A 23,700-nucleotide genomic window follows, 5' to 3' on the forward strand; every position below is an offset into this window, starting at 1 on the left:
GAAAATGCCGTACTCCAACCTAACCTTACACTATTAATTCATCATTTTCACTCTGTGCCACTGTTCCTCATCAGGGCTGTGTGAAGCACAGCAAAGAATTCAGTCAAGGCCTTGAGCCATAAACAGACATCACGCACAGACATTGTTTTCATAACCAAACTTTTTTAGACCTTATTAACTCTACATAAATGCCTTCTAGGTGACATATAACACATTCTAAGTAATCAATGGTAATCAATGGAAATCAATGGCTCCTCATAAAAATTATGCATTGGGATGTTTGTGTGCAGCATTTTGCATATCAGCATAAGCAAAGCATTCTTCATTGCATCAGCGTGTATGTGTGTGTGCGTGTGGATCACTCTTCATTGCACAAGCGTGTGCATGTGTATGTGTGCATCACTTCTCAGTGAATCAACATTCCCGTGTGTGTGTGTGTGTGTGTGTGTGTGTGTGTGTGTGTGTGTGTGTGTGTGTGTGTGTGTTCATCACTTTCCTGTTCTGGTGTTCTGGGTAAACCACGGCCTGAAGCGTGCCCTGGGGTCCTGCCCCCCCTCCTTTTTCAGTTTGTTTGCGACCATTGCTGCTGCTGCTGCTGCTCAAAATTCAGTCCGTCCTGGTTCTGACCCCAATTGGGGCAGTCCTTTCTCCAGTGTCGATGTTCACCGCAGGTGAAACCTGCATCTTCTTCTGTGTTTTTGTCCATTCTGAGGTGCCTTCTGACCTCAGTTACTCCTCCTGTCTCGGTCACGCCCTTTTTCGCCACCCGATCATCCGTGTTGGTCCATCACTGTCCTGCACAGTGTGAATGCAAAGTTATCAAGGTCAGCATTCTTTCGCTCGGCCTTACTTTTCATTCGGGCTTGGCGGGCGTCTCGTCACAGCTCTGTCAGCTGACGCAGTCTGGGAATTTTTCCCCCGTGTAGTGAAACGGGCCTTAGGTTTAGTGCTCTCCGTCTCGGCTGCATGAGATCACATTCCTGCAGGTCTGTTGACATTCTCAGGTCGTTGTTGTGGGTCCAGCTGTTGCAGCATTTGGTCAGTGTCACGTATGGGGGAGAGCAGGAGTCCAGTCAGCCTCGGCTTTCAGGGCCGGCAAAGCAGCCTGTAATTAAATATGTATAGAAAAAACAAAACAAAAACAAAACAAAAACAAACAAAAAACAAAAACAAAAACAAACGAACAGGAAAATGTTGTTGTGTTGGCTGTGTTATTCAGAGGGGAGACAATGGGGCCAGGCCCTATGTCAGCCTTCTCTCCCCCTTTTTTTGTTTTTTGTCTCCCGATATAATCAACTCCTAACCCACCAAGTTGACAGGACAACACCGGTATATGTTAAAATTCTTAAAATCATGTTTAAAAGCCCAAAAAAGGAACTTTCTTTCATTCAGTAATCACTTTTATTAATCAATCAACAGAAAACATGTCACAATTTGAATCTTTTAACCACTAAATTTGTTGTGTCTTGCCTGGTTGGTTAGACCAGTGTTCCTTTTTTTTTTTTTTTAGTTAAATTGTTGTCCTGCAACCCAGAGGGTTTCTTTGTCAGTAATGTATAGACTTCATCATTTAAGTATGTTAATTTTTCTTTAACCTTGCTGGAAAATCTTCACGTGTTCATGAGTGTAAGCTGTTTCTTCATTGCGTGTATGTGCATTTGTATAAAAGCAGGTTAATTTTATCTTTTCTCAAACTAGGCGTTACCTTAAAAGGAGCCTTTCTCTCAGATTTCTCTGCTTGTGTGTGTTTTTGTTTCACCTTTTTGTTGTGATGCTCCGGACGCCTTCCCAACCTCCACAAGTCCGTCGGCCCCAATTTTATGTGTTAAAACTTCTCTTAATTTCTCCTCTAATTCTCTCCTCGCTGCTGTCTGTTTCACAGCTGCTGATTCGTGCTGGGTGTGGTTCCCATTACCTATAATTTTGCTTCGGCCGCTGTGCTTGTGGGGGCAGTTGGTCCAGGTCCGCAGCTTCCTGTATTAACACACTAAGAGATTTATTTAATTTCATTTTCATCACTGTTAAACAGATAAGCAGGCAACCCGCCTACCTTGACAGCGTAAACTGTACGCCAGTCTCCCAACACATTCCTCTCTGTACTCCTCCATAATTCTCCACTGCACACCTCTTACTATCTCTCCTTTTTATTTTTATTACACCACAGAGTAATACACCCAATTATGCCCGTCTATCTCTATGTGGCTCCAAATTCCCTCTTTATTTTAATTTCACACTCGTCAGGGGACAGGCACACAACAATTTCAACCACTGAAACGAGGAATTCAACCTTTTTATATTTCTTTACTAATCTAGACTCAACGTTTGGTCGCAAAATGTGTCTTGTTCTAGTCCGGAATAAATGTGAACCCGTGATTACACGGCCGTTCCAGTGTTATTTCCGTAGCTATGCGGGGGCCCTCACCTCCCCAAGTCACCACCTCGGCACCCGGACAACGCCGGTCCTGGCCACGCGTCCACGGACAGGAGGGTCGCCACTCCTAGGGCAAAGTTCCACAGGTACACTAGGCATCAACCTTTGATCCTAAAATGTGTATTTGCTCTAATGTCCTCCTAATCAAACACATCAACCGTCACTGTCACTGTGTTCACGCTTCGCACTCCACACAAAAACACACTCAGAGCGCGCCTCACTCACACTCTCACTCAGTGCGCGCTTCACCCACAAGACAGCACCCAGAGCGCGCCTCGCAGCTTCACACACACTCTCTCACCCAGAGCGCGCTTTCACACACACACTCTCAACACTTTTCCTCAGCGGGAATTTTACACAGAAACCTCTGAGCTCAACTATTAGATCTTCTGAAAGCACACTGCACCATAGACCAAAATACCCCTTTCTCTGCGCTTATGACCGCCACAACGGGGCAAAGTCGCATCATAAAAGTGATGCTTGCATCCCCGAAGTTATACCAGACATCATAAACCAGGTTTTGCTCTATGTACTTCTTGGCAAGTAAAATTTTACTTTGTTTTATGACCGCAGCCCTTAAAAAAAAAAAACTCGACTGACGCCACAAACCACCGTCAAACCTCTGTTCAATGTACTAAAATTAGCACCAACCACTACTGCACTTCACGGCCGCACCACCGGAACACGGCCGTATCATAAACCAAACCTACGGACGTGTTTCGCTCTCGCGTTGCCAGTGTTCAACCGCACCGTGAAGCCAGCATCTGCTTTTCCTTAAATCAACTTCTATTTCATAGCCGGCAAGAGCCAGGACGTAACCGACACCATAAACAAACTTCAAACCTCGACTTCAATGTACTGGACTAATGGCCGCGTCTTCAGAATAAATTCTAATGTATTATTGCTACAGAAGCCAGTATTAGACAAAATTAAATGTGGAAGGTAAAGTGGCTGCAACTAGCTCAACGTAGTATCTTATTAGTTTCTCGGTAGAAGCAGTTTACTGCAACTAGCTCAACGTAGTGTCTTATTAGTTTCTCGGTAGAAGCAGTTTATTTAACACACTGGAATTCAGCCTCAACTTATGTTGTTAGTATCTTGCGCCAAAAACCAGACACCGACAAATTTACTGTGAAAATACATGTGACTCAGCGAACAGATTAATTTGGAAAGCCCAATATGCACATTTGGTATTTATAATACAACAGGCTGTGCTTACCTTTCTGTTTTAGGCCGGCCTTCTGTTCACTTTGCCCCACGATCTCACCAAAGGCCAAATCTACACCTCCTCAGCACACCAAAGATCCGGGTCACACGGCACCAAGTTGTTGAAAACACGCAGTTCTTTGAATCTTTGGGCTGAAGGAGGGACAATACTCGGTGTATAAATGCTCAATCAACAATCATTTATTTCCATACAATTCAACAGTCAGAGCATTACAACGTCCGGACGGGAGAGATGCTACCAGAGGGTCAGGCACATGTCTCAAAATGGTGACGGGTTGCTCAGCTTTTTATAGTCTCTAGTGGCCCCCAGCTAGTCGTAAAAGCCAAAACATCACATTTTTTCTCTGTTACAGCGCCTAAGTTATGACCTCGGCAGTTGTTTCTCTGCTTTCTGTAAGGTGGGGGTGTGGAATGTGGTCTATCTATCTCCCCTGTCTTTAGACACAGAGTCTCCTGCTTACAACCTTCTCTTCATGATTCAACAATTAAGCATGTCAAGAAAACAGTGTAACACATTCCCAGCAGATCAAGGATGCACCTTTATCTAATGAACTAATATGTGAATATGTTCCTTTAACTCAAAAGTATAATGAGAACTAAACTACATACAGATCACACACTCTATTTTAAAGGGTATAATATGATCTACAACAATATCATAATTCAACTATTTTGATTACATCTATAAGGTAACATATAATAACAGAATAATATCACAAGAGACAGCCAGGTTCATAATGGATATGAGGTAGTTTTTTCAAAAAAAGGAGCCACATTCAGGTAAAAGTGTAAAATCAAATGATCCATCAATAAAGGATAATGTTGGATCAGTGTTTCAATATTTATATCCTTTATTAGATGTACATGTGGTTTGGTTATTTGCCTTTTGGTTAAAAGTAAACTGAGAGAGGACTTTTTTTTATTAGTGATCTTAATAGTATTTTTTAATCTAATTGAATACAATCTATTTGCGTATGATTGTCAGTCCAAAGAGGGAGAGAGGAAAGAGGAGAACATGAGGAGAAAGTACAAGGTCAGGAAGAACCAGGTAAGAAAACAGACAGGGAGTACTAACAGGCACAACAGAAACTGTTAAACTGGCAAAGAAAAACTAATTTTACTCGTACAATCTGGAAGTTGTGTTCTCCCTATGTTAAAGCTGCTATACACAGTCTGCAAAACAAACTGGGTTGTCAGCCCTGGCACTGCATTACCATATTGAGCTTCAGTCAGAGGAAGTCACGGTTGCCAGAGACTTTTTGAAGCTCAAGAGTGAGGCTGGTGCCATTCCAGATATGTTAACATTGTACAATCTTCTGGATAATCAGATCTTCCCCGAACTGAAAACTGTTATTCAGGTTGCCCTAACAAACCCAGTTTGCAGCTGGAGCTGTGAGAGGTCTTTTAGTGTCTTGAGTCAGCTCCATACCTGGCTGAGAAGGACCATGGGTCAAAGCAGACTCCAGCACCTGGCTGTGATGTCAGTTGAGAAAGAAATGCTTGAGAGACTTGAACACCAAAATGTGATAGACAGATTTGCCAACCTCAAGCTGAGGCGGCAGAGGATAAAAGACAAGAAAAAATCTGCAGAGCCATAGTAGTATCTGCAGTAAAGATCTTTTCATACATTGTATACATTGTACCAGAGGCTAAGGTGTCTCAGTTTTTTTTACATTTTTTAATAATATTTTGTACATTTCAAGGACTCTTCTATTTTTGGAGTGTATTTTTATGTATCTGTATTGTATTATAATACACTAAAAGTGAATCTCTGTCCAAACAAATGCACTCAGCTTACTTTTTACTCACAGTGAGCATCATTCATTATTATCCCGCAGTAATTAAGGTTAGGAAACTGCGATCGTGGCTCAAAGAGTTGGCAGTTCGTCTTGTAACTGAAAGCTTGTCGGTTCGAGCCCTGGCTCGGACAGTCTCGGTCGTTGTGTCCTTGGGCAAGACACTTCACCTGCCGCCTACTGGTGAGGGGCCGATGGCGCGATATGGCAGCCTCGCTTCTGTCACCAACTGTAGCTACCTCCACCAGTGAGTGAATGAATAGTGGAATTGTAAAGCACTTTGAGGGCCCCGCAAAGTGCTATATGAATGCAATCCATTATTAGTATATGTATTTTTTAAAAATTCCAATCCATTCTTCTTTTGCAGCATTTAAATAACCTTGCTCAGATTTGATGGTTTTGTTACAGACTTTTCAAAAAAGTGTTTTGCTTTTCTTTCACAAATGTGGGGATTAAATTGTGTTAAAATGTACAAAACAGTGATGTCATGTTTTGTGACGAGGACCCAGGCACAGAGAGACTTGATGAATTTAAGAATCTTATGATTTAATAAAGAAATTTGCAGACTTGCACAGAGATGGTAAAATTATGATGACTGATAATGGAGATGAAGACAACAGAGGACGAGGACAGGGAGGACCAGGGGTTTAAATGCACCAAGGGGACAGTCAGAGGGAACTCGGGACAACGGGAGACATTTAAGGATGCAGGGACTGACAGAGACAGGGAAGAAGTCTCATCGTGACAAGGAAAGTTTACCTTGCCTGGATGGGCAGCTCTCTGGGTGCTCAGCACCCCCAAAGCTCTGATCCTAGAATCGCCCCTGGTTTACACTCACTCTTTCAAATAGATGCAAGTAAACCACAGCAGAAAATAAATAAAATCAAAGACTAGCGGTCCTGTTGCTCTATTTTCACCTGTAAAGCAGGAGTGGGGTAGGCAGAGGTTTACCCTGGTGCAGATGTGCCGCAGCGGTGAGTTGAAGAATCCATGAGTTTCTCTGTGAATTTCCCATTACGTGGTAGCGCACTCTGTGCTACGTTTTCTTCCCACGCACAACGGACACTAATGTTTTTGTCACTTTTTATGGAATCAAACTCAAAGTAAGGTCAGTACTTCCACGCAGCGTTCCTACGGGAAAGTAACAGTAATCTAATTACCGTTTTTGCAATAGTAATCCCTTACTTTACTCATTACTTGAAAAAAGTAATCGGATTACAGTAACGCATTACAAGTAACACGTTACTGACCATCTCTGCTCATAACATCTCTGACTGGAGCACGTGGCGCTCACACGGATCATTTTGTTAAAGAAGCCACGTACATTTTTTTGCCTTCATACTGTGAATGCTTTCAGAGGCTGTTGAAGTGCACAGGCATGGCTCCAGTTTCACTGTTTCTTCCCTCAGATCTTCATGAGGATTTCACAAGATATCTACATGAAATCTTTGGGAGTGAGAAACATTTAAGCTCTGTTAAAGTTTTTACATCGTCCAGACATGATTCCCTCTGCCTCTGAATTTTTTAATTGTTAACGGGAGGATTTGGTGGAGAGACTGTATAACAAAGAAATCAGCGGATTCTGAGGTGGTCAGGTTGGACTGATTTTAGATGGAGTGACCAGGGATGGAACATAGATCTGAGTAATCCAGTTTTCATCCATGTTTGGCCTTAGCAGCAGCAGCAGCAGCGGGATGATGTGTGAGCATACCAAACCCTCTAAGGAAGACAAATTATTTTTATCTTGTGAACGCAGGATAATTATGGATGGGAATGCATTCTAATCTTCTGCATGAAGATAAAAATATAGAGAATATTTTGGTACTTCAGAAGCTCAGCAGCAGATTTTTCATCAAAATCAGGAAATGAGGCCTGTAGCTACATGTTTCACAAACAGCTGTCACCCCAAATCTCCTTTTATACTCCAAAGTTAAATTTGGAACTCTTTGTTCATTTTGGCGACTGTGACAGCTTACAGGAAGTTACAGGACGTGAAGCACCGCCATGACACGGAGCTTCACCCACTCTGTCATTTCTTTGTGAGATTTCTAACTTATAATGTGGGCATTCTTTGCTAAAGGATTTTTAAAAATCAAACATCACTCAGCACATTTAAAGGAGTCATGTTCATCTCCCCTCTGCTATTCGTTCCCCTTCTTATTCAGCATATGGAGATATGACAGATACGGCACAAACTATGTGTGTTTAACAGCCGAGCATCCTGGCCTCATTAAACACACCAAACATGTTTTATTACATTACTGAATGACACAGTATTTGGCCATATCAAGAAAAAATGATGGACTCACCTTTCAAAACCTACACAAATCTAAATATGCAAAATAAGTCTGTCTGTAGAAGGAAACCTGACAGAGCACACGCTCAGCCAACTTTTCTCAAATTTGGAGCAAGTGCAACCAAAATAGGAAGCTTACGTGGAGACGGTGTAAGAGGTCAGAACATCAGGACAGAAACTCCAATCAGTATAGCTTAGAATACAAAATGTAGTAGAAACAAAGGAAACACAGACGGGACAGAGCAGGAACCGGTGTTTGAGACACAACTGTCTGAAAGTGGATGACTCAAACACAGAAAAGACAAAAACAAACCAGCACGACGCTAAAGACGAGCAATCGACCGCATGACGCTGGAATTTTTCTCTGACGTCTTTCCAAACAAACAAAGATGACTGAAGATGACTTCCGGTAATGGCGGCAAAGTGAGGAGACCCGTGCTTCGCGAGCTCAGTTGTCTTTTTCGTTAAATACTCTCTGTAAATCCAAAATAGAACTTACATTTTGACATAGTTCGTTTGGGAACATATGAGAACGCTAACATGCCTAAAAAACTGAACAAGGACAAACAAAAAACTACGTCTGAGGCACAAGACGAAAGCGGGGTGGAGGAAGGGCAGAAAGACGCTATGCATGAACACGAACAAGAAAATGCCAGAAATGCCTTCTACCTTGGACCTTTTAAACGCTATTCGATTGTTCAAGCAAGAGTTCCATACTGAAATGGGTGGTATTATGTCAGCAATAGGAGCTGTTCAAGCTGATATACAAAAATGTGGACGAGGCTGAAAAAAGAATCTCCAACGCGGAGGACGAAATCACCTTATTGAAAAATGATATGGAATGCCTTGAAAGACAAGCCAAATTTCTATCTAAAAAGGTGGAAGATTTGGAAGGAAGAGGTCGGCGTAATAACATCCGAATCCTCGGCATCCCTGAGAAAGAAGAAGGTACAGATCCACGTACTTTCATGGAGAAGTTTATATCGGACATTTTGAAAATCCCCCCTCCTGTCCTGGAGAGAGCGCACAGGATAATCACAAGGCAAAGCTCCATTGCAAACCGATCGAGAACTTTTATAATTAAGTGCTTAAGTTACAGAGATCGAGAAGGCATCATGAAAGCCGCTAGGACGACAAAAGAACTGACGTATAAGGACAATAAGATAGCCTTCCTGCCGGACCTGCCTGCAGAGACATATAGACAGCAGCGTCAGTACGATGGTGTGAGGAAGAAGCTGCGGGAGATTGGATTGTGGAAACATCGGATCATTTATCCAGCGAGGCTGCTTTTGACCAACGAGGAACGTACGCATGTATTCGATACACCAGCGGACGTGGACGCCTACATTAAGAGCCTCAATCAAATACAAGATGTTTGATAAGGTATATGATGGTAGATTACTAACTCTGTTCTAACTGTATTTACGAACCATAATGGACAGAACAATTTATTATATTGCCAAAGGGTTGTTATACAATGCTGGGTTAGACATTGGTTGTTTTGTTCTCTTAATAAGAGTTACTAGTAATTTCACTTATTGTGTCAAATGTGTGAGAGTAAAAACTTGACAAGGTGGATTTATTTCTATTGTTATTATCTTTTTTTTTCTTTAGTTAAATTCTTTTAATCAATTGTAATTACTTTAACAACTGTTGCTAAACGCGGGTGAATAGTTCCTCGGTGTAGGGTGGACATGCTCCAAGAAGAGGGCGGAAGTAGTTTTGGGGTTAAGGGATGCCTGTATGTTCTTACACAGGCTGGGGTGTGGGAAGGGTTGCTCTCTCAAATCGGTAAATTCTCAACATGGTACAATACTTTTCTTTTGTGTATATATATGTGTGTATTTATTTAATAGTACAGTTTTAACATAAATGAATATATATGGCAGAAGTCTTGATTGACTGTGTTTCTTGGAACTGCAGAGGTCTGCGTAAGTTAGTAAAAATAAAACAAGTCATTGGTAGGATTAAGAAATTAAAAGCCAAAATTGTGTTCCTACAAGAAACTCATCTGCTAGGCAGTGAGACAAATAGAATGAAACGTAGATGGCCAGGTCAAATCTTTTCAGCGCCTTACTCCTCCAATTCCAGGTAATGAATCACAAATCTATACCTTTTCACGTTGAGCATGTGCTTAAGGATTGTAATGGACGTTTTCTAATACTACAAGGTAATCTACTATCTACTAGACTAAATTTAATTAATATTTATGGCCCAAATGAAGATAATCCAAACTTTTATAGCAATTTATTTCTTAAAATTTCAGACTTGCAAGGTAAATGTATAATTGCTGGGGACTTAAATTGTGCTTTGAACCCACAGAAGGATAAATCTTCAGGCATGGGTAATACTCATAATAGAACACGAAAGGTGATCAGACAATTTATGAAGGAGTTAAATTTAATTGATATATGGCGAGATCAAAATCCAACTAATTTACTATATTCTTGCCGGTCAGGTACACACAAAGAATAGATTACTTTTTGGTATCAACTGAGCTGGCTCATTATATAAAAGATTGCCAGTATAAGGAAATAATAATATCTGACCATGCAGCCGTTATTTTGACTTTCATAGAGCCAAAACTGATTAAAACTCTAATTGAATGGAGGTTTCAATTGAAGTGGATGCAGGACAAACAGTTTCCTGAGTATTTAGGCAAGCAAATTAATGAATATTTTGAGCACAATTCAGATCAAACATCGGCAAGTGTGAGATGGGAAGCCTTTAAGGCATACTTAAGAGGGCAAATTATAAGCTATTCTAGTAAGAAAACAAGAGAAAGAAACCAAAGGATAAAATATCTGGAAGAAAAAATAAAAATGTTAGAAGAGATCAGCTTTCAATCAGGTCAAAAATAATGAGCACATTGTAAAAGAATTATTACTATTGAGAACGCAATATAATGAAATGACAAGTGAAAAAGCAGCTGCAAATTTATTGAGATTAAAGCAACAATTCTATGACCAAGGTGAAAAACCCAGCAAACTCCTGGCTTGGCGTATAAAAAAGCAGGAATCTGAAAAGGCAATTACAAAACTTGAAACTTCAAATGGAAATATCATAGTAGACCCATTAGAGATAAATAATGCATTTAAAATGTTTTATGAAACGTTATATAACTCTGAATTCAACAATGCAACTAGAATTCAATCTTTATTTCTAGATAAACTTGATATACCAAAAATTTCAGACAAAGACAAAGAAAATGTTGACAGGCAAATTAGTATATATGAAATTATAGAGTCTATAAACTCTCTAAATGCTGGTAAAACAGCTGGCCCAGACGGATTGCCAATTGACCTTTATAAATACTTCAAAGATAAATTAGCACAGCCCCTCTTAGACATGTATATAGAATGTTTTAATACTGGTAATCTTACTGACTCATTAAGGGAATCCCTGATAATATTGCTTCCTAAACCTGGAAAACTAAATAACAAGTGTGAAAATATGCGTCCTATAAGCTTAATTAACACAGACACTAAAATTATTTGTAAAATTCTTGCCAAAAGATTAAAAAGTATTCTTCCAGTTATTATAGGAGATGATCAAAATGGATTTGTTAAACATAGACAGGGTTTTCATAATGTAAGACGAGTCCTCAACATTCTTCATAATCAAAGTGAACAGGAAGATACAGCCATTCTTTCGCTTGACGCGGAGAAGGCCTTTGATAGAATTGAACGGTCATATCTCTTTGATGTCATTGTTAGATTTGGGTTTGGTAATTTATTTCTGCATTGGATTAAGCTACTACACTGTCAATCTGTGGCTCAGGTTAAGACAAATGAGATAATTTCTGAACCATTTGACATTAAAAGAGGGTGCCCGCAGGGTTCACCTTTATCTCCACTTTTATTCCTTTTAGCTATTGAACCGCTGGCAATAGCTGTTAGAACCAGCGGACAAATACAAGGTGTTAGGATTGGTAGAAAGGAGCATAGAATTGCTTTATTTGCTGATGATGTCATATTATTTTTAAAGCAACTAAAAATTTCTGTGCCCGCTATAAAGGATTTAATAGACCAGTTTGGGGCCTTCTCAGGGTATAAAGTAAATGTAACAAAATCATCATTAATGTTACTTAAACAAGGGTATAATCAAAACGTAAGTCAGAATATATCTGGCTTTACTGTTAATTCTGAACTCACTTATCTAGGCATTAAAATAGTTCCTTCATTAAAAGATGTGGTGGTACTTAACTATAATATAATTCTACAGAAAATTTCCAAAGATTTGGAGCGTTGGATAAGTTTACCACTATCTATTATTGGAAGGATAAGTGTTCTTAAAATGAATGTATTACCTAAACTGTTGTATATGTTTCAAAATGTCCCACTGGCTCCTCCTGCTGGATTGTTTACTAAATTAGCATCATTAGTCAGAGAGTTTATCTGGAACAAGAAGCATCCCCGCATTCGCTTGTCTTTGTTGTATCTTCCCTTTGATACAGGGGGGTTGAAATGCCCCAATTTTTACTGGTACTATCTGGCTATTCAATTAAGGACAATAATGTTTTATTTTGGTGGGGATGGAAGCAAATTCTCTTAAAATGCCATTAAATTTGTACTTATACTCTGCAAAGCCAAAACAGTTAAAGAAAGAAACAAATAATCCTATAGTCCAAAATATGATTGAAGTTTGGTTTACAATTAAAGAAATGATGAATATTAAGAATAATCTCTCTCAGTTTAGTCCTATTTGGGGAAATGCCTTATTTGTACCAGGAAATCTGGACGCAGGGTTCCAGGGTTGGGCAGAAAAAGGTGTTAAGAAAGTGGGTGATCTGTTTTGTGATGGAGTAATGGTTTCATTTGAGGATTTAGTCTCAAAATTTCAAATCCCCCAAAAACACTTTTTTAAGTATTTACAAATTAGAAGCTTCATTTCTTCCATGCAAAATCAGTCTCTCAACATTCCCCAGTTAAGTAAGTTAGAGGAGTTAATGGTGAAAAAAGGTGGTAATAAAGGTTTAATTTCAACATTTTATAACTGGATTGTCTCTGCCTCTCCAGATACATCAGTTTCTAAGTTAGAAGCTTGGAGAAAGGACCTAAATATTAATATTTCTGAGGAGACATGGAAGTTAATTTGCTTAAAATCACAAAAACAATCAATTAATAATAACTTAAAGTTATTACAATACAATTGGATCATGCAAACATATGTAACACCAGTGAAATTGAATAAATATAATAACAGAATTCCAGATACATGTTTTAAATGTGGAGAAGCCCGTGGAACATTTTTCCACTGTATATGGGAATGCAGAATTGTCCGTGCATTTTGGCAGGAGGTGATGAACAAAATAAACCAAATTTTGAATAAAAAGATTGCTTTAGATGTAGAAATGTTGCTATTACAAGTGTATTCTAAAAATCTTAAACTAAGAGCCCATCAAATTAAGTTTATGGATTAATGTACATTACAGGCAAAACGTATGATTGCATTAAATTGGAAAACATCAGATCCTCCTGCTATTGGTGCTTGGATAAATTCTTTGGCACAGTGTATGGCAATGGAAACGATAACGTACTTTCTCAAAAACAAGTTAACATATTTTGATGAAATTTGGAAGCCATTTAAAAACTTTATAAAAGAAGTGAACATCGGACAACTCCTGCAGGAGTGTGGATGAGGAGAAAATTGTTTAGTATGTGCTAGCTATTTCTATTGTCTACTTTTTTTTTCTCTCCTTTCTTTTTTGTTTCCTTGAATATGTATAAATGCCACATATTGTACAAATGTATACATATTCTATGTGGGGTTTTTTTTATTTTTATTTTGTTGTAGGTTTGGAAGAGAGCAGGGTGGGGGGTGGGGGAAAAGGGTTCCTATTACAGCAGCATATTATTGGGAAAACAAACCTTTGTATGTTGTTGCAAAAAGCAATAAAATTTATATTTAAAAAAATGACTGAAGATGAGAAGCACATTTCCTGCTCATGTAAGAAGCCGGATGACAATGAATTTGGCCACAGAGCAGGTGCAGCACGGCAGCAGCTGATGTGTTTTTAATGAGTCCATCTTTTTTCTTCCACTTCATCTGAAAAAACATGATTTCATTTTTGGTCTCATCTCTGTGAAGCGAGGTGATTCCATCATTGTTCCCATGTCTAAGATGATTAGTTCAGTCAAATCTGTGGGTGATTAAGTAAAACACTGCATTAGTCCCGCAGATCGTGAAAACCTTCGCCCATCTGTGGGCCACTAATGTTACTCATGCCGTCTTTCTCCTCCTGTCTGTGGCCTGGATATTCACCTCTCTACACTCCCTGGAAGAACAAAAATCAGCTCAGAGTAAAATGGGTCACTTTGTGAATTTAAGATACGAAAAGTTGTGCTCAGACTCAGAGATGAGTGCTGTTGTAAATGACCTGTTGGAGCACCTCCTTACATGAGTCCTTTTCGTGGATCTGTGGTGGTGGTGGTGGTGAGTGTGTGTGTGTGTGTGTGTGTGTGTGTGTGTGTGTGTGTGTGTGTGTGTGTGTGTGTGAGGGGGGTTAAGGGATTTATGTTTTCTTGTGCCAATGGGAGAAATTTGCCCTCGGGGCTTCCTGCCAAACTTTGAGATTTTGGAAGCATCTGGGTTTAGCAAGGAGAGAGATCACGGGGTCAGGGTTCAAATATTCCACTTCAAGAGCATTAACCACACTTCTTCTACCTTCCTGATTTATTTCCTCTTTCTCACAATACAGTACAATAGAAAATAATAGAATGGGCATTTGTTATCATTTAGAACATTAACCATTAGAATGGTTCAAACAGCACAACAGAGGAGACGATGGAGATGCAGCAGGAGAGGAAGGAGAGGAGGCAGGGGAAGAGGGAGGAAAGAGGGGAAGAAGAGATGTGAAATAGTAAAAGAAGAAGAGAGAGGGGAGGGAGGAGGAAAGGGAGGAGGGAGGAGCAGAGGAGACAGTGCTAGAGTTGTCTTCCTCTCCTCAGACGGAGACGTAGAGCGGCTGCGGGCAGGCTGGGCGCTATAAGCGCGCGGAATTGCTGCGCGCGGACAGAGGCGTCTGTGCGCACGTGAGTGTGACAACAGCGGCGCGGAGCTGTGACTGTAACTGAACCGTGAGGCGGGAAAAGTCCTGCGCAGACGCGTCGGCATGCTTCACCCGGACAACCGCACGCCCGAAGGCGGCGTCGCGCGCAGCTCTGACCCCCTCGCGTGACGCTGAATGGACCCGATGCGACTCGTCGACCCCCGGCACCTCCCGCAGCTGATGCCCCTGAAGGACCGGGAGCCCACCGCGGCGACGGGCACCCTGGGGCCCCGCAACTCCACGCCGGCCGCGGGAGGAGAGGCCCCGCAGCACCACGCCGTGCCCTGGGTGGCCACCCTGCTGGCCGGCGTCCTCATCGCGACCATCGTGGTGGATGTTATCGGGAACCTGCTGGTCATCGTCTCCGTGTTCAGGAACAGGAAGCTCAGGAAAGCAGGTACACTTGACCTCCCGGTAGATGCTCGTCAGCAGGATTTCTTTGAGTTTTTGGAACTTTGTGATTCCAGAACAGATGTGACCAGATGTTCGGTTACATCAGTGAATGTCTCTCTAAGAGTCCCCAGCATGAATCGTTTTATTTCTGTTCAATTTTATTGATTTCATTTATTGAACTCTTTTCTGCTTGAATAATACTACTTTTCTTTGCAAGTTGGTTGTTTTATATTTTTGTGCTGCAGGCATTTTCCAAGTTTTCCAAGATAAATAAACTCTAGCTTTGCATTTTGCATGTATTTCTTTTGATTTAAAATCATCTTTTTGTGTCCTTTGTTCTGTTTTATTAGATATTTCAGTCACCTGTGAAGCGCCTATAACCTGCATGAAAAGCTAATAAAGTTTAATTGGCTGATGGATCCAATGATGAGATGAAAGCACTTCTCTTTGCTCCTGTGTTTGTCTGTGAGCACATAGGAATTTAATCATTTGGGAGTTAAAAATGAGTGGATTGATCCATTGGTCCATTTTTCTGAGGGCGATGGCTCAGACATGCTTTCATGTTTGTGTATTTCAGTATGTTTGCGTGATATTTTGATGATATCCTAACTGAGAAATCTTATAAAAACCATAAAACAGTCATAATCGTGCAGTTACTTGGTTATTGTAATAGACCTGCAAGAATATTTAGAGAAATAAAAAGAGTATGTGGTACCCCAGAGTCCTCACAGAAGCCACTCTAACATCAGCCTGACAGGTTGATGAGTTCCTTTAATAGCTCTTTTGTTGTGAAAGTCTTGAAGAGTCTGAAGTTTGGCTCTCAGGCACTGATGAGCTGTTGGCTCGTGCAGAGGATCAAACTCTCCGAGACTCCCCGACACGTTTGAGGTGTGAGAAAAACGAAGCGCTGGCAGCCTGACAGCTGACTCACTGTGATCGATGAGTAAAACTCTGACAGCGACACACACTTCAGAAGCACCTGAGCACCTCCTGCTCATCAAACACATCATCATCACAGGTTCTGATAAAGCACTCACACTCCTTCACTGCACTTTTCAATACTCACATATTTCCCCATGAGTTATTTGGCAGTTTTCACATTCTGGTGATGCATGACGTCCAGCAAGACCTCAGGAGAATTAGTCCAGGCAGGAAAATCAATTCATCGGGGTTTCAGACTTGCTGCACCTGCTCGTAGTCTCTCCTCACAGCAATACGCAGCACAGGTCAGGGTGCTGGAGATCAACACATTTTACACAAACTGCGCCGCGCCGCTGTTTAACCTCCAGAAAAATAAATTATGAAGAAAGTAATGCATACTTTACTTAGTCATTGCAGAAAGTAATTAGATTACTTTTGCAGTAACAGTCTAACACTGAACTTTTTGCTTGTGGCCACATGTCCTGCTGCGTTTGTACGGCTCTGATGTCGTGTTGATGGACTGTTCTTTCAGGCCTGAGCTCAGTTAAATCTCCAGTGTCACATTTTTCTCCCTTGGTGCAAAAAACCAGAAGCAGTCATCACTCCAGTTAAAAAATGTGCATTGTTTTTGTCTGAAATGTGGCATGAAACAGCTCGCTTCATCATTTCCACCATCATTTCTTAATGTCTGGTACTAAAAGGCATTTATCACAGCAGCATTTCTATGGATGAGGCTCCACGTGGACGTCCTCAATCTTTAAAATGTAATCTAAACTAATCAAAACCTGTCTTTGAACCTTCGATCTGCATCGTCTCTCAAGTCGGCCGATTTCGTGATTTCGTTTAGCAGTTTTCATGGTGCTGTTCAAACTGTCAGCTGATCTGAGAGAGCATTACTACCTTTTTGTTAGTATTATCATGGACACCGTATCATTACTACTCGATCACACAGGAAGACTGGAACAGATGAAGAGTTTAGTTTGAGATGGTTGAAGTAACCTGCTGCATCTGAGGTTTTTTTCTCTTTGTTGAAGGATCAGAGTGCTTAAAGTGTGAGCACTGACACTGTAGTGGGTTTACATCCTGCTGAGAAACTCCAGATAACAGAAAGACTTTCTTTTTCCAGTCTTTTTAAAATTCACACGAAGGTTGGTATAATTGCACATTTGAGAAATTATACCTTATAGAAGCTGGTAGATCTATAATATCCACTTTACACTGTATAGCTAATTGATTACAAGATCATTTTGTACCCTCATCTTGTTTTTCTGTACTTCAAATAAGACCTCTGCACTGATCTTCTTCTTTTAGAGAGTTATGATAAAATAATGCGACAAAATGCAGAAAAAGAGAGCGTTGTCTACAGATGTGAGCACACCTGTTAATGAACATCATTAACCCTCCAAACAGAACAAGTGTATCTGCTATGCAGCAAATATGAAAACAAAGAGCTACAGTTCCTCTAGTGTCCAGCAGAGGCAGCAGCAGAGAGTCACTCCCATCTGGTGTTTAAGTCTGACGTCATTAGCTGTTTCTGGGTCCAAACTTTGCTTCAGGTCCCTAAATCAAACGAACACTGCAGCATCACTGAGAGTGAGATCACTGTATAAATTCTTGACTGTTTAAATGATCGGTGTGGCTGCTCTACCAGGTGTAACAGTAAAGTTTAACATCCAAGCATCCATGAAAACAGAATTTCTGAAATTTAACGGAGTTAGAATTTAGCAGGACGTTAGCTCACTAGTTTCCATCTAAAGATGATATACCATGTTCTGACTGAGGGATTTCTGTAAGATTAAAACGTACAGCTCTGTTATCACTTCAGACATAAATGAAGACAGAAAACTAAACAGCAGTGACGTTAGTAGGGTTACTGAAGCTGCACTAGCTGGTATATAATGATGTGCTATGCGGTGGCTAGCTACACAGCTATGTTAGCATAATATAAACAGACCGAAGCTGGAGGATGAACGCTAACTTTTTTCCACTCGATAAAAGTTAACGTGAGTGTTCCCAATGGTTAGGGACAAATGCATTCACATGGCAGGATGCTGTAAAGAGACCAAACTTCAGTCAGGAGAAACAACTGAGATAATTCATCCACAATACGAGGTTAGCCATTAATATACTTCTGCATGGGCTGGGATGTAGTTACATCGTAAGGGTTTAAAAACTGAGCTTTAAAATGAATAGTGGTAATAAAACCCGAGAAAGGTAAACAGTGATTACTGACTTCAAGATACAAATCATTAAAACATGTTAAAAACACAACAGCCTTAATAAACGTAGAGTAGTCTGGACTCGGAAGCAGGATTCATACGTCATCACTTAAAAAACGGATAGACTCCCATGTAAAAATAAACGTATTTACAGCCTGATACACAAACTGTTTTAGTTTCTATAGATAATTTCCCCTTTCATAACACCTGTATGAGGAAGGATGTTTTTAAAATTCCCCTTTTGCATTATTAGGGGTGTGGCCTCTTTTTTACTTACAGGTAAAAGGCAATACAGAAAGCAGTAGCTGCTCCATTCTTGGGCCAATTTAGGCTTTTTTAACAACCAGCATGATAAAAAAAATGCTTTATTCTCTCTCTCAAAAGTCAATGTTAGTAATTTTCATTTAAAGACCCTCCCATTTCACATACACCAACATCCAAAAAGTGCCAACCCAAAAGTTGGCTTCATTAACCTCAAGAGTTATTCCTTCTGTCTATCCCTAAAGCTTGCACTCAAACTGAAACTGGGTGTTTCCTCCACCTGGAATTATCTCTGTGAGCTGCTTGTGCCAAATGTTCATTTTAAGTGACCTGTAGTCTGTAAATATTCTGTCTGATCTTTTGATGCATGCTCAATCATCAAGGTAAGGAAGTCCCAAAAGGTTGATTCTGTTCATCTGGACGTTTTTAGTGGGAGAAACGTTTAGTCACTCATCCAAGTGAGTTCTGCAGGTTTCCCCAACCTTATAAACAGTACATTTGCACATTAATAGATTCAAAATTCAAAACGTTTATTGTCATGTGTACAAAGAAAAGCATTTCTCTATGCAATGAAATTCTTTCTCTGCTGTCCACACACAGATGCCTGTTAATATGTACAAATAGAACTAGAACAAATAAAATATAAACAGTATGAATAAATACATACAACAAAAATTGAAACAGATAAATAGATTTATATGCAAAAGAGCTATGAGCTTAATATGCTGGTTTGATATGTAAGATGATGTGATGTGCAAAGGTTATTTTTACTGTTAAAATAGGTCAGTTGTTCAAGAGTCTGATAGCAGTGGCGAAGAAGGAGTTGTTCAGTCGGGATGTTCTGGACACTTCTGCCCTCAGGACAAAGGTTTAGAAGTGTGAACAGTCCGTGTTCGGGGTGTGTGGGGTCTTTGAGGATGGAGTTCAATTCAATTTTATTTATATAGCGCCAAATCACAACAAAAGTCGCCTCAAGGCGCTTCATAGATACAGAGAAAAACCCAACAATCATATGACCCCCTATGAGCAAGCACTTTGGCGACAGTGGGAAGGAAAAACTCCCTTTTAACAGGAAGAAACCTCTGGCAAAACCAGGCTCAGGGAGCGGTGGTTATCTGCTGCGACCGGTTGGGGTGAGAGTCAGCTCTCCTCTGGACTCTGCGATGGTATATGCTCTGCAGAGAGGGCAGCGGGGTGACCTTCTCCGCGGTTGTTATCACTCTCTGCAGGCGTTTGCAGTCCATAGCAGTAGTGCTGCCATACCATGCACTGATGCAGCTGGTCAGTGTGCTCTCCACAATGAAGCTGTAGAACCTGCTGAGGATCTTGGCCAACATACCAAATTTCCTCAGCTTCCTCAAGAAATACAGCCGCTGCTGAGCCTTCTTGACCAGCTGTGTGGTGTTCAGTGTCCAGGTGAGGTCCTCAGTGATGTAGACGCCCAGGCCTGTAAAGCTGCTCACCCTCTCCACCTCAAAGCCCCGGATAAACAGCGGCTGGTGAGGTCTTGTGTCCACTATCATCTCTTTTCTTTTATCAGTGTTGAGGGTGAGGTTGTTGTCCTCACACCATGACACCAGACCGGCCACCTCTCTCCTATAAGCCACTTCGTCCCCTCCAGTGATGCAACCAATCCCTGCTGTGTTGTCCGCGAACTTCAGTACGGTGTTATCCCTATTGGAGGCGACACAGTTGTGGGTGTACAGGATGTAGAACATGGGACTGAGGACCAACCCTGTGGAACGCCAGTGTTTGTAATAATGCTGGCTGAAGTCCTGTTGCCGATCTTGACGGACTGGGGCCTGCCAGTCAAAAAGTCCTGTAGCCAGTCACAAAAGGTGGGGTGTAGGCTGAGTGTTGCCAGCTTGTGAGTGAGTTTATGTGGGATGACTGTATTGATACTGGGGGCTTTGCATTGCTGAGACAGGCCAAAACCTTTGTCCGTAGTTGCTCTGCTTCCACGTCTGCAATGTTGTTTCGAATTAATGTTTCTGTGGCTGTGATCAGTCCACTAGCGGGATTTGTCTCTGCTTGGGTGAGTTGTCTGTCAGACATATTTTTCACCCACTTGTCCACACTTCTCTGTGTGGCATCCATCTTTCTTCTGGCCGCTGAGAACACTCTCTGTATTTTGCTTGTGTTTCTGATGCTCAGCAAGTCAAACTTTCTTTGTTGCCTGGTCTTAGACTATGTCCACACTATAGATAGATTTGAAAACAGCGTTTTCGTCTGAAAATGCTCCGCGTCCACACTAGCGTTTTCAGTCGTTTTCAGAGTTGTCCGTCCACATTGAAACGGCTGAAAATGCTTACGTTCCAGTACTGCGCATGCAAGAAGAACAAGAAGATTTGGCCTGCCTCATTTCTGTCTGCCATTTATTTACTTTACGGCTCGTTGAAACGTCGCAGCAAAAGGTTGGGGAAAAGCACCAAGTTTTTTAAATGGAAAAACAATGAGGTGGAGTTGTTGCTGCAAGTAACACAAAAGTACAAAGTTGCCAAAGCGCGTGAGAATTAAATGATTTGAAGAAAAGGAACATGTACAAACTGATATTAATCTTTAACAGGGCTGTCATAATTGAAAGCAAACAAAACAACTGCTGTATAATACCCTCCGCTATCTTTGTTTAACCCTCTCAGGCTCAAATTAAACTTTTTGTTGCTAATGCACAACCAAGTCCTGCAGTGGTACTTCTGAGTAAAAAAAACTCATAAAATATGTATGTGGGGTAATCAGGTTGTTAATTTTTAACTGTTGCAAATCGGCAACGCCTGCCTTGAGAGGGTTAATTGGTCACATGACCGCTTCACATGACTGAAATGCATCATCGTTTTAGAAAGTCTGCGTTTTCGAGTGTCCACACTGCGACGGGACAGCTTTGTTTTGAAATGTATGCGTTTTCAAGAGCATTTTCAAAACCATGCGTTTTTCCTTGGGGAAAGCGTCGTCTCAGTGTGGACAGGAGGCCAAAATGGAGAGAAAACAATGCGTTTTCAAACGAAAACGCATTAATGTGGATGTAGCCTTAGACTTTTCACGCTGTGCTAGACGAGCCTTCTCAGTGAATTCGAACACCTTTTGAAAAGTATTCTTATTTAGAAGCATTGTAAGACTTTGTGAAGCTGCCCCTAACTGACCTCACTGCCCATTCCCACATAGCAAGGAGGTCTGGCCCAGATCTGGTATCAAGCCAGCACTGCTGGCTGACTTCTGGCATGATAAGACGTATGTCATCCTGATATGGCCCAGGTAGGCCTGGCATAGATGACACTGTCTATGTGATGGCATGCCATATCTGGCTCGATTGTGGTTTGGGTCATGTGGCCGAGGTTCATAGAAAACAGGTCTTCCCTGGATCTGGCATCAAGCTGGCACTTCTGACTGACCGGTGTCATGGCAGGGTGTATGTCAACCAGATGTGGGCCAGGTCTGGCCATGATGGCACTATTTATGTTCCTATTTTCCTACTTTAGTTAGGAGACCCAAATGCCATGTTGCAATACTATACTGCTATAGTAGCCAGCGTTTCAAATGCAGGTTTGACAGGTTTGTGAATGTATACTTTATCCAAAACCTAGCGATGGTTTACAGTTTACCACTGGGTGGCTGTAGCTCAGGAGGTAGAGCAGGTCACGTGCTAATTGGAAGGTTAGCGGTTCGATCCCTGGTTCCTCCAGTCTGCATGTCAAGAGTGTGAATGTGTGGGAAGCACACAGTTAGGAGAAAGTGTCTGAATGTTGTATAGAGTACTTTGAGTAATCTAGGTACCTAGGAAAGTGTTATATAAGAGTCAATCCATTCACTGTCTGAACAGAGTTTTGTCATGTTACTTTTGCACTGTTTTGCATGTTCTGACAACTGGCAAACATTCCCACCTATGGACAATTTAGAGTTTGCAGTTAACCTACCCCCACTAACTGCATGTCTTTGCACTGTGGGAGGAAGCCCGAGAACCCGGAGAGAACCCACGCACGGGAAGAACATGCAAACTCCACACAGAAAGACCCCGGCCTAATGGTGGAATCAAACTCAGTACCTTCTTGCTGTGAGGCAACAGTGCTAACCACCATGCCGCCCTTGTTTGAATTAGTGGGTAAATAAAGACTGGGATGATTATCCAAGATCATTCTTTGTCACCTTCCAGTTAGTCCATAACACTTGATCTCCAGAACATCACCTTGCTGTGGTGAAAAGTTATTAAACCAACACATTCTGTTGATCCCTGAGCCGGGGTTGTAATGATAAAAGTTGGAAATCTGGATGAATTATTCACCTCTGTCATTTATTCTTCTCGCTGCCTCCTCAGATATCTGATCACTCATCCTGTCCTCTCTTATCCCTCCTCTTCCTCCCCTTCCTCCCTTCTCTTCAGTAGCCTCATCTCCTTAATTTTCTTCACGGTTCTTCTCCTGCATGTCCATTTTTCTCCTCTCTCCTGCCTTTCTTGTCCTTTCCACTTGATTCATCCTCTCCAACTTTTCGTCTTTCTCCCTCTCTCCACAGTGTCCTTTTATCCTTCCTTTTCAATGATTCTCCTCTTCATTGCTCTTTTCTTTCCTCCTCCTGTCCCATCAGGTCTCTTATCTCTCAGATTTTCTCCTCTCGACTGCATCCTTCTCTCCTCTCCTGAGGGTAAATGATTCTCCTCTTTTCTCCATTTTTCTGCTCTCCCTCTCCATCTACTCTGATCACTGGTGTTACACTTCATCACCACATCTACACAAGCCCGACAGACTACCTTCATTCCTAACCTGCAAACTCTTCTTTCAGCTGCTCGTGCTGAAAAAGAAGCAGAGATTTTATATGTAAAGTAATTTCCGAGTTGGGCTGCTCTGCTCAGGTCTCAGAGGGACTGTTCAAACATGGGTGGAAGCGCAGTGTATCAGCGTCAAGGGTTACTGGCTGACTGCCCAAACTCTACCTGTTCAGCTCATTTTCTGGCTCTGAAACTGTGCGCTGTGTCCAGCAATCAATTTGATTGAGTCAGACTGTCCTGTTTGATCTCAGGTTCAGAACATCAGCAGAGCTCAAACTTTTCTGAGAACAGTCCCATTGGGCCGGAGCAAACCACACAAAGCTGCTTCATTCATGAATCTCATACATCT

General features: G+C 41.4%; 1 protein-coding gene across 1 annotated transcript in view; it reads left to right on the top strand.

Moving 5' to 3' along the window:
• The first annotated feature begins 14,936 nt into the window (after positions 1–14,936).
• mtnr1al (melatonin receptor type 1A like) overlaps positions 14,937–23,700 on the top strand; it is a 41,793-nt gene continuing 33,029 nt past the window's right edge. The window contains exon 1 of the mRNA XM_085360878.1: positions 14,937–15,198. Within this exon, the coding sequence (XP_085217004.1) occupies positions 14,937–15,198 (262 nt within the window). The remainder of the gene's footprint in view (positions 15,199–23,700) is intronic.

This window comes from Diplotaxodon limnothrissa, linkage group LG2 (genome assembly GCF_057381915.1).
Source record: "Diplotaxodon limnothrissa isolate DT_005_m linkage group LG2, D_limnothrissa_male_GT1.1, whole genome shotgun sequence".
Taxonomy (NCBI): domain Eukaryota; kingdom Metazoa; phylum Chordata; class Actinopteri; order Cichliformes; family Cichlidae; genus Diplotaxodon; species Diplotaxodon limnothrissa.